Genomic DNA, 11,420 nt, shown 5'->3' with positions numbered 1-11,420 from the left:
GCTTCTCTGGGCACCCTGTGCCAGCACCTCAGCACCCTCACAGGGAAGAACTTGTTCCTTCTATCCAACCTGAACTTCCCCTGTTTCAGTTTGAACCCATCACCCCTTGTCCTGTCACTACAGTCCCTGATTAAGTCTCCCTCTGTTCTTTGAGAAGTGCCATTCATTCAGGTGGTCTCTGATAACCACAGGCAGCAGCCAAACCAACCCGAGACACTCAGCTGCAGGGCAGTTAGATAGGAGCAGAGTGAGCTGAAGGCTCAGAATTCCAGAACAGAGCTCTTAAACCCAGCATTTCAGGTGCTGTAACCCATTGCTGATGGCACCTATGGTAGTTCACCAGTGCAAACCTCCTCATCACATAGACACTTGGATCCTAAGAACCAAGGTTTGCTCAGCTGAGGTCACCTCAGTGGCATGTTTGCAACACGTGTACCACAACTGGTACAGCAGCAAGCTGACTGAACCAGGAATGCTGCAAAGCTGGCACAGGCTACAGAAGGGATTTGTTGGTCTGGAGCCACCGCATAACGACAACACTGACAGTTTGACACGCTGTCATGTCAGACTGAGTTTCAGACAAGGTTTCTTGTTTGCTGAATGTAAGCAGATTCCATAAAAGAGACAACAAGAAGCACAAACCCTGAACTAGCTTTGCTGTTACCGGGTTTGCATTACAAGATTCAGCTAAAACCATCACATGGAAGAGTCCATACATTCATTTACTGTTAAGAAGAACCCAAGAGACTTCCCTGGAGCTGATAATGTTAACATGTAAATGCTTCCAGTTTGAGTAGTGTTTGCTTCTAGTAACAGGTAGATCCTGGTGTTTGCTAAGATGAGTGCTGCACTTCAGTGTCCAATTTCAAACAATCATTTTGCTGCTACGTAGTAAGAAGTGTGTGAGTACCCTCTAAAATCCAAATCCCGGTAGGTGCATCAAGCTGGTCATTCAAGACCAGGCAGCTCATTCCAACTTAGAATCACAGAATCAGCTTGGTTGGAAAAGACCTTTAAGATCATCAGGTCCAACCGTCCCCCAGCACTGCCAAGGCCAGCACTGACCCCTGGCACTGAGGCCTCATCTACACAGTGTGTGAACACTTGCAGGGACGGTGACTCCAGCACTGCCCTGGGCAGCCTGTTCCAATGCCTCAGCACCCTCTGGGGAAGGAATTGTTCCTCAGCTCCATCTAAACCTGCCCTGGTGCAGCTTGAGGCCGTTTCCTCTTGTCCCATCCCTGGTTCCCTGGGAGCAGAGACCAGCCCCCTCCTGGCTCCATCCTCCTGTCAGGCAGTTGTAGAGAGTGATAAGGTCCCCCTGAGCCTTCTCTTCTCCAGACTAAACCCCCCAGGTCCCTCAGCTGTTCCTCATCACACTTGTGCTCCAGGCCCTGCACCAGCTCCGTTGCCTTTCTCTGGCCCCGCTCCAGCAGGTTGAGGCTGGACAAATCTTTAACAGGCACTGCCCCGGCCTCTGTGTACCTGTGGCCACCACACTGCTCATCATTAGTATGAGCTTTCAGAGAAACACCACAGGATTTACTCCCCTTCACCAACGAGCTATTTTGAGATGTACATAACCTAGGGCAGCAAAACTGGCATGGTACTGAAAACCATGTTAGGTGCCTTAGCTGTAGTAAGAACAGCTGAATAGACCCATGATGGAAAGATCTATTTCCTCAGCATTCCATTCCTTTAGGAAACGCTGAATCTCTAAACAATCCTACACTCTTTTAGTTAACATTTCTCTGAAAGGAAAAGGAGGAATTCTATGTTAGAAAAGCTTTCAATTCCCAGAAGAATACTGCTTTCTAAGAAATCCTACAGTCCCGGAACAGAACATTCCACTGAACCTGTGTAACCTGTCACACTGGGCAAGACAAAAACCACACAAAGCCTTTAGTTCTGGTGCACTGAACTCCTCATGAGCTTGCCATGAGATAAAGGTGCACAGTGCAACAGCAAAGCTGAATAAAGCAGCTACTGCCATGGTTTTGTACTTGAAGGATTTGAGTTAGGCTGGAACTAAACTCATTGTATTCACTTGTACAGCGGGCTGCTGCCATGGCAACTCAAGTGCAAGAAACCCCATCAGATTTGCTGTCACTGACTCACAGGAGTACACAGGCTTCTCCATCCCTCAGCACTGCAGCCAGAACTCCTTGTCTTCCTTAATTCCAAGTATTGGTGATTAGATAACACCTGGAGCAACCTAATTGCACTTCACATAACTTAAATTCCCAACTGGCTGAGCATTATTAAGTACCTTCTTGGGTTTTTTATTCATCAAGCCTGCAGATTGCTTCCCTCCCTTGGGACTGTTAATGTCAAGGGAGTCACTTGTCAGCTACTGGTGGTTGTAACCCCTTGGACACGCTCCAGAGCCACTGAAGGCACAAGGACCTGAAGTAACATTCTGCCCTCCAGAGTCTGATGAAAGCTTTGTCCTCCCAGCGCACAATGACTGGATTCAGAGATTCTGAGCATCTGCTCTCATTAACCATTCCCAATGCCAACAGCATTTTGGATTATAAGGATACTGCAACCACATGAAGGAACATCCATCATCTCAGTTCCTTTCTCAGGGTAATGCTACATGGTCAGGAGCCAGCTTGGTTCTGTTTCAGCATTAGTACCTTGTAGCAATGTCATCATTTTCACCACCACTGCCCCAGTATGTGTTTGGAAACCCATTCATCTTCATGTAATGTTCTGGAGTCAGAGCAGATACACCCCCAAAAAAGGACTTATATGGCAGACTAAAAGAGAAAGGGAAAAAAATATCAGTATTGAAGGATAATACCAGCCCTCCACAAACTAACATCATCATCCACGTCACACATACATCAATCACACACCTTACAGACACCATCGTAACAGTGCTAAAATCCAGCAAACCCAGTGTAATTCCCTACCATGTTCCACCCCTCCCATCCCTCCCACCTTCTCTCCCATCATACTGAAGTAAAACTGGTTTTGAAAGTCACATCTTGGGGCAGTTCAAAATACCTGCATCCTATCACACACCTTCCACTTGATCCAATAATTCCCACTCTCTACTTTTGTTCTGGAAGGAAAGGCAAACAGGAATCTGCCAGTCACTTGCCAGGCTAAGGTAAGAGTGCAACAGGGAACTGCAGGGAGGGAACTGTTCCTAACTGTTCCTCAGTGTTCCTCACTGCATACGTAAGGTTAAGAGCACCCTGTTCTGGGGAAGTCACTACTGCAAAACTAAGAAACAGAAAACCTCTTAAAGGTGTATCTCTCATTGTCCCCATTCCTACTTTCTATGCCAAAATGCAATTAGAATACACATATCCAAAGGAAACTGAGGCACTTACGTGTACTGAAACTTATCCATAGCACTGGCCATGTGCTTGGGATAGTACTCATCACAAACATAGAGGTTATAATCATTCTCAGGTACCAGGTCGATGTCGTGCAGGAGCAGACAGTCCCAGTCTTCATCCTTCAGGGCCTCCCGGACACCGACATTGAGCAGCTTTGCTCGGTTAAAGGTACCATTTCCCACCTGGAAAAGCAAACCTACATTTCTTCACCAAAACAACAAGGATGAGAACTCCATTTACGTTTATGTAAGCAAAAAAACCTTATTTGATGGAATGAACCTGGGATGAATCAATATTGGCTGCAGATTTCAGGTCCCAGCCTCTAAAAATGTCACCCATTCTCTTCACAGTGTTCTCAGCTGTACACTATGCTGTGCCAGGGGCTATATACCATGGGCACCTGAAGAAGGCTCACTTTTAAAAGACCCATAAGCCAGGTTGCCCCTCAGCATGGTCAAACCAGATGGTTTTGTCTGATACAGACTGAAAAATACCTAATTTCACTTTAGCATTTAGTGTCCCCAGTTTTGCTCAGTAGCCACAGTGACAAGCTATAGACAAGCCACATTCAACTCCTGAGGAGCTGAAAATCCAAGTTACTACTTAATGGCAACTTCATCCCTCTACAAGGGAAAAAGCAGAACCAATCAATAGCAGAATGATGGTATGGAGATGGGACAGCATGTAACTGGCCTCCTCTCAGCCCATGCATGAAACTGGTACTTCCACAAAGGAATAGGATTAGGTTCCTTGTTCAGAACCTAACCCTGAATTAGGAAGCTTAGCTACCCCACTAGGCACATCTGATTGAGCTTTACCTGCTGAATCAAGTAGATGGTGTAACTGAGCTGCTGGCGCTGCAGGAAAGGATGGATATAGTAGAGAAGGTGTTGAAGGTACTTCTTCTGGTTCCTGTAGGCTACAAGGATGGCAGATCTGTAGCGGGCCAGGCAGTGAGGTGGCCTGTAGCTGCCACCAGCCTGAACGAAAGGGTTTTTCCTGATGATCATTTTTTCACTAGGGAGCACTCTGAAGGTGATGGTTAATGGTCCGACTGTGAGGAGAAGACAGAAAAAAGGGAAACAGAGTAAAGACCAGCAAAGTTTCTCAACCTTCATTCACACCTATCACATTAGCTACATATGTTTGCTACCTCAGACACCAGCCCTACTGCAGAACAGGTAATGCCACCACAGATGTACCCACATAGAATCGCAAACTGGTTTGGGTTGGAAAGGACCTTAAGATCATGTAGTTCCAAACCCCTGCCATGGGCAGGGACACCTTCCACTAGAGCAGGTTGCTCCAAGTCCCTGTGTCCAACCTGGCCTTGAACACTGCCAGGGATGGGGCAGCCACAGCCTCTCTGAGCACCCTGTTCCAGCACCTCACCACCCTCACAGGGAAGAGCTTCTTCCTTATATCCAATCTGAACTTTCCCTGTTTCAGTTTGAACCCATCACCCCTTGTCCTGTCGCTACGGTCCCTGATGCAGAGTCCCTCTCCAGCATCCTTGTAGCCCCCTTCAGGTACTGGAAGGCTGCTGATATGGGCATGGAGGATGTCCAAAAGGATATTCAGCAGGTTGGGGAAGAAATAGCTTAAAGCCTGGATGAATATAAATGCTTTAGGAAGTGTTAGCTTTACCATTTTAACAGAGGTCTGCTATTGCTACAACATCAAGAAACAAATTATTTCAATGCCTGTCCTTCTGGGCAGAGAGAAGGTCTAGAACTACCAGAAGAGGTCTATTTGTTTCTATATTAAACCAGTGTCTCTTCATGGCCTCCAACCACTGTCAACTCATAGGAAAACAAAGAGCACAAATGCAGAAGATTAAAATCTATTCCTTAAATGAACTAGAAAGATTCATCTAAATCACAATTCACAGCTGATGATTTCACATGAGAGTTTGAAGTAGAACCAACAATTCTCTGCAGGCCATGCTACCCAAAGACAACATATGCTTTTGCACCAGAAGCCTGCCAGGCAAGTTATTGGTGGTTTGGTTTACTTTGGTTTTGGTTTTAAATATCTGTAAATAAGATTTTCTTTTCCTTCCAAGCTCATTCTTGATGTCTCAAACTGAGTTTTCAGGATGTTGTAAGCCAGACTCCCTCTTAAACCCCTGAAATCAATCATTCTCTGAAGCCTGAGAGAAAGAGCAGGTATTTAGGCCTGGTGTTGAGTAGCTTTCCTTTGAGCATGGCAAAGTACAGGCGTGTTTCAAGTCTAAGTATTGATGCAGTTGAGCCCACAAGGTTCTTCTTTCAGCCCATTCTATAGTCAAGTTCCTGTTACAAATCTAACCACAACAGAAAAAGAGCCCATGTTCACCCACATCCTGTTTAACTGACAGGAAGCAGCAACACCCCTCCACTGCTTTGGGGGGAAGTTTGGGGTGTTCTGAGCACTAACGAGGCTTAGGGACTAAATTTGGGCCTAACATTCAAGCTGGCCATTGAGAACTGGGAAACGTTTTGTTAGTATGTATGTGCACATTAGTGTAACTCCCATTTCTGATGGGCAAACCTGTATTGGGAAGTGTCTCCCTCCTCAAGGAACACATAAGGGCAGTTTGTGAGGGTCAATCTAAACAGCCAGTGATCCCATTCCTCATGCTTTCAGAAAGGTGTATCTGCTGGGAATCCCACTTCATGGGGTTTATTGGTTAGGTCTGGTTTGGTTTTGAAAGGAGAACCTGACTTTTGCTTCTCAGCAAGCTCTCGCAATAGCTGACTCACTTTTCAGTCCTTCCCTAAGTATCTCAAATGCAGGGGAATTTGATTTTGACTGTGTTACCCTCAGTAGGAAGTGTGAATACATTGCCATACCTCAAACAGAGGAGCAGTGCTTCGGAGAATCATGCTGTGGGCCCATGAATCTAGGTCATAATTATGATTAAGATTTTATAAAGTTATTACCTACGTCTACTCTATTTCCCCTGTGCTGGGCACTGGTGAGGCTGTACCTCGAATTCTGTGTTCAGGATTCTACAAGAGAGACATTGAGGTGCTGGAGCAAGGCCAGAGAAGGGCAACAGAGCTGGTGCAGGGCCTGGAGCACAAGTCTGATGAGGAAGGGCTGAGGGACCTGGGGGGTTTAGTCTGGAGAAGAGAAGGCTCAGGGGGGACCTTATCGCTCTCTACAACTGCCTGACAGGAGGATGGAGCCAGGAGGGGGCTGGTCTCTGCTCCCAGGGAACCAGGGATGGGACAAGAGGAAACGGCCTCAAGCTGCACCAGGGCAGGTTTAGATGGAGATGAGGAACAATTCCTTGCCCAGAGGGTGCTCAGGCATTGGAACAGGCTGCCCAGGGCAGTGCTGGAGTCACCGTCCCTGCAAGTGTTCACACACTGTGTAGACAAGGCCTCAGTGCCAGGGGTTAGTGCTGGCCTTGGCAGTGCTGGGGGAACGGTTGGACTTGATGGTGTTAAAGGTCTTTTCCAACCTGGCTGATTCTATGATTCTATGCAGTTTCTTTTTCTGCCTTTAAGATCACCCTGTTTCAGTCCAACATTGTTTGCGACCTGTAGTTTTTATTGCTTTTTAGATTTATGAACTCCCTGATGATCAGATCTTTAACTGAAGCACCATTACCCACTGATTTGATAACAACTGGAGCTTGCTAAAGGAATGTTATATTCAGATTGGATTTCAACTACACATCATTGCTCCAAAGAAAATATAAGATAGGGAATTAATCCCTTTTGTTCTCATACAACAGCAGTGTTTTGTGTTCTATAATACAATCGGGGCTCTTTGTATTACAGAGTAAGATTCTGTAGCAGTAATTCTTCAATTCCAAACAATCCAGGCTAAATCCAGACATACGGGAATGAGTAAGGTAACATGCAATAGTTTCACTCCTGTTGTCTCCTTCCATACCAAAGCATATTCATTTCCCTCAGTCATATGATTTAGTGGTGGCCTTGGCAGTCCTGGGGTAATGGACTTGATCTTGAAGGTCTTTTCTAACTGAGTTGATCCTAGGATTCTATTCATGATGGCCACATCTGCATTTTCCCAGGGTTTCAAGATGTCACATTTTCCCAAGCTCCATACCTCAAACTCCTCAGCTCAGAAACTCAATATGCCATGGAAACACAGAAGAAAAGAAGTTAGCCTGTGATTTACATCCCCAAAACTGCTTGGTACAAGCTACTTTGTGCCTCTCCAGTCTCCTTCCTTCCCAACTACCGAAAGGCTAATACACTGTAATCCAGTAAATCCCAGATGTGAACAGAACAGTTGCAGGCTGGACTAACAAAGAGAAACAGAACTGCTAGAGTGCAGCTTTGGGAAAGAAGGAAAAACCACCTTAGATGTGCTGGAAAGCACAGGATCCCAATTCAGACAAGGTGCAGGATCAACACCCTGAAGCATGCAAGACATTTCTCCATAGGCTGGTTCCTGTGCCTGTATCATCACACAACGTTTAACTGATATGAACCTCTAGTGTGTAGAGTTAAACCCCACAATTCCCTGTCTGTCTTGTTACTGGTGCCAGTGACAGCACACTCCTTGCTTGCTTTACTTTCTAGGCAACACATTTGACTAGCAGGAGGAATCTATTGATTGTGACCACGTCCATCCCATCTTAGGAAAGAAACGACATGACTTCTCAACTCCTTGCTACACATTTCCAAGAGAATAAACAGGACTTACACAAGCTGAACAAATGGGAGCAGGAGCATGGATGAATACCTCACTGAGAAAATGCAGCACCACACACTACATTAACAGAGTCATACTTGTATAATTCTCCCACTGTTTGAATGAAGAAGCAGAAAAAAAGCAGAGAGCCTTAACTCAAGGACCAGTTTCTAATGCCAGAACACAAGGCTGCCTCAACTGCACCTGAAAATGAATCTCAGCATTACTACCTTTTTACTGCTCTTTAAATCCAAGAGAAGAAACTCTTAATAGGAGAGCCTCCAGTAGAAAACGTAGCAGGAGCTACCTACTCATTACGGCAACAGATGGTTACACTCATGGAAAGGTTATGACAGGGAGTGAAAGGCAGTAACTAGTCTAAGAAGGGCTTTGAGGAAAAGAAATGCTTCCAGAGCATGAGCAGATTATAAACAGCAGAGTTACAAACAGAACTTCCAACTGTTAAAGACCTCCCGGGCCAAACCAAGTCATTCAGCACACACCATGCATGAAGGTACCTTTTAAAGTCTAAGTCTTCTAGCACCAAAGTTCTTGCTAAGAGGAAAAGCTGAGCTGAAACAGCACATCTTGCATGCAATGGGAAGAAGTCAGAGGACACTCTGCTTTTTCCAAGAACAAAAGAGGAGAGAACAGGCAACTGGTTATTTGTGTAGAAACTTTAAAGGAACCCGAGTGATTTATTCACAGTGTTAATGAAGACACTGAGTATCTAGGACAATGTTTTTCAAGCTGCTGGTCACAAAATGCTCAGTGGACACTATCAAGCATTAAAAAAGAAACATCAGTCAGTAAGTCCAGTCCCTCCAGGGCAAAGATGTTCAGCAATTATACTTTAATTCTTCCTCCACAGGCCTGGAAGAGCCAAGATGCTGTAGATTTATGAGGTAGGTGAGAGACAGATGAGCTGATCTTACATTCAGTTATCGAGATGATCTACTATATACATAAATGCTGCACTTCATGAAAGCCCTGATGCAGAAACTATTTAAGCTGGTTGGCATTCTCCCAGTTCCTTTAACACGCTCTGGAGTGGACAAGGCTCTGAACTGGAGACTGGAGTCCTCGAGAATGGTTTTGAAGTCTCATTTAATGGAGTTAGGAAATTAAAGGCTCACAAGTCTCAGTCATTCTCTCAGTCCCATGAGAGAAGCTGACCAAGACATTTATAAAGTATTCATGTATCTATTCATATATGCCCATCAAATACAGAACAAAAGGCAACCACCTTGCAGAGTGGCACACATTGCTAAAAGAAACCCCAACCAAACCACCCAGAAGGGCTGGCATATAGTGATACCAGAGGGAATAATTTACTTCTCGTATTTAAAGGGAGATATCACTGAGTAAGAGTTAAGCTGCAGCTAAATTCAGCTGATCTGAATCAGGGATGGGCAGAAGAGGTCTTAAAAAGATCTCACAGCTCTAAGAGCACCAATCAGTGTAATTTTACTCTGTGTCTGCCTTGTTTATATAGGTCACTACTCTTACTTATCTGATGGCTGGCAGGCTGCACTGAGCTGCACCCAGTTTTGTTGCTTGTCTTCTTTGAGACCAAAGATTTCTCATTTGACTCTTTGCAGGGCAGCAGATTCTCAGCAGCAGAGACAAGAAGGGTGCAGGCACATTTCTGCTGTGCTTTTTCCAACAAAACAAGTCAGGCTGAAGCACAGAATTGTAGCTTCCCAAAAGAACTGATGGGCTGTAGGGAGCGATGAGCAGAAACTGCACAAAGCTCATTCCAACTGGCACCTGTGCAAAAAGGCCCTGCACTATGAGTATTTCAGTAGAGCTGTTTCCAAGGGAAATGCTGAAGTATATACCCTAAAAGTTATCATGCAGTTTCATCCATCCTGCATGTATTTCATTTAACCTCAGCAACAGAGGAAGGAAGGCACCTTCCCAGAAGAACAAGCATCATTACAAAGACTGCAGTCTAAAAAGGCTCCTCCAAAGCAGAGTTCCCTAACTGAAGTAAGCAACTTGACACAAGAGTAACCACAGCACTGGCCTTCCACAATACTTCCACCTTAAACCAAGTGGTAAGAGCCATTTGCTCTTACTGTGCTTCATGTGAGGTGATCAGCTTTCCTAGAACAGCAGTGCAACTACTAAGTAGTAGTTTCAAGCAGTATATTCAAGACTTGGATAAGCAGAAACCTGTGCATACAGAAAACCAGACAAGAGTAACTTACTACATAGGAGTCCCCAAACCAGCTGTAGGTGCATACTTACCAACTCAACCATTCCTGCCTGTCTCAGGGCGACCCAATTCACTACTATTGGAGATGCACCACTTTACTACCAACAAACTTGCTTTGTGGGTTTCACCATATATTTACTTACAGTTTCTCAACTGTTTTTAGCAGTGCAGCAGCTGGATGAACACTGCCCTTAAGGTCAGCTCTGCCTCGGTCCTAGTGTAAATACAGATTAGCCTATGACCAGACCTTTATGTCTAAATGAGAAGTTTCTAAGTCTGAAGGGCACATAACAATCACAGGCCAAAAAGATGGCCACGAAGAGCAAGGTGCCAAGCTATATTCTCATACAAACAATACTTAAAGCCAACTTAATTGATTTCTATTGAGATAGAGGCTTGATATAAGGCTGAGAGAAAGAACCCTGGAGTTACAGTGAGTCAGAGGTCAAAATTATGCAGTTACCAAAGGAAAAAATCCAAAGTGTTACTAACTTGGCATTAACCCCATATGCACTGTTTTCACTTCTGTTCTACAAACTCTGCACAGCCAAATCCGTAATACTGGAAGTTTATAGGTTAATAAAGTACTTTTCCTCACAGAACTAATAAAAATGGGTCAATTAAGGCAAGAAAACTTTGTCAGCGTTAAGTATTACAACCAGCATAACAGTTTTCAAGTGGAAAAGTTGGGGATAATACACAACTTACATTTACAAAGCCTTCAGCGTTATCACGTAGCAAGGCAGTTCCTTCAAACACTGTGGGTTCATACCTACCAAATATCGGTGACTGTGCCGAGCAGTAGGGCTTAGCGTCTTCATTAGGAGCTCGGGTAAACAAGCTGAGGTTTGTGTACACATCGTGAGGTTTGGAGTAATCCAGGACCTGCGGTGCGTGTAAAAACCCCCGGAACACATGTGAAGGTCCACCTCGGTAGAGTATCAGGATAAATACCGCTTGGAAGACAAACAGAAACAGCAGGAAACACGGGTTTTCGGCACGGGAGAGGGACATCGTTTTTAGCCCATGCTCTGGGATCAGACCGGTGAGGAGCCGAGCTGCTGTTCCACGTTCAGGGCTACATCGCTGTGCATGGAAGATCTCCTCCTCCTCCTCCTCCAACTTTCGGAGGCGGCAGCGCGCTCCTCTAGCACGGCTTCACCTCCCCTTCCCACCACAGGCTCCGCAGG

At 45.2% G+C, this 11,420-nt stretch overlaps 1 protein-coding gene across 1 annotated transcript in view; it reads right to left on the bottom strand.

The window, feature by feature from the left end:
* The window catches only part of B4GALT3 (UDP-Gal:betaGlcNAc beta 1,4- galactosyltransferase, polypeptide 3), a 13,067-nt gene extending 1,823 nt beyond the window's left edge, over positions 1–11,244 (bottom strand). The window contains exons 1-4 of the mRNA XM_010022592.1: positions 11,007–11,244; positions 4,172–4,407; positions 3,345–3,535; positions 2,640–2,762 (exon numbers count right to left, since the gene is read on the bottom strand). Coding sequence (XP_010020894.1) covers positions 2,640–2,762; positions 3,345–3,535; positions 4,172–4,407; positions 11,007–11,244 — 788 coding nt within the window. The remainder of the gene's footprint in view (positions 1–2,639; positions 2,763–3,344; positions 3,536–4,171; positions 4,408–11,006) is intronic.
* Positions 11,245–11,420: the final 176 nt, after the last annotated feature.

The sequence above is a fragment of the Nestor notabilis genome, unplaced genomic scaffold (genome assembly GCF_000696875.1).
Source record: "Nestor notabilis isolate BGI_N333 unplaced genomic scaffold, ASM69687v1 scaffold2159, whole genome shotgun sequence".
NCBI classification, from domain to species: Eukaryota; Metazoa; Chordata; class Aves; order Psittaciformes; family Psittacidae; genus Nestor; species Nestor notabilis.
This window is presented reverse-complemented; position numbering and strand designations above follow the sequence as displayed.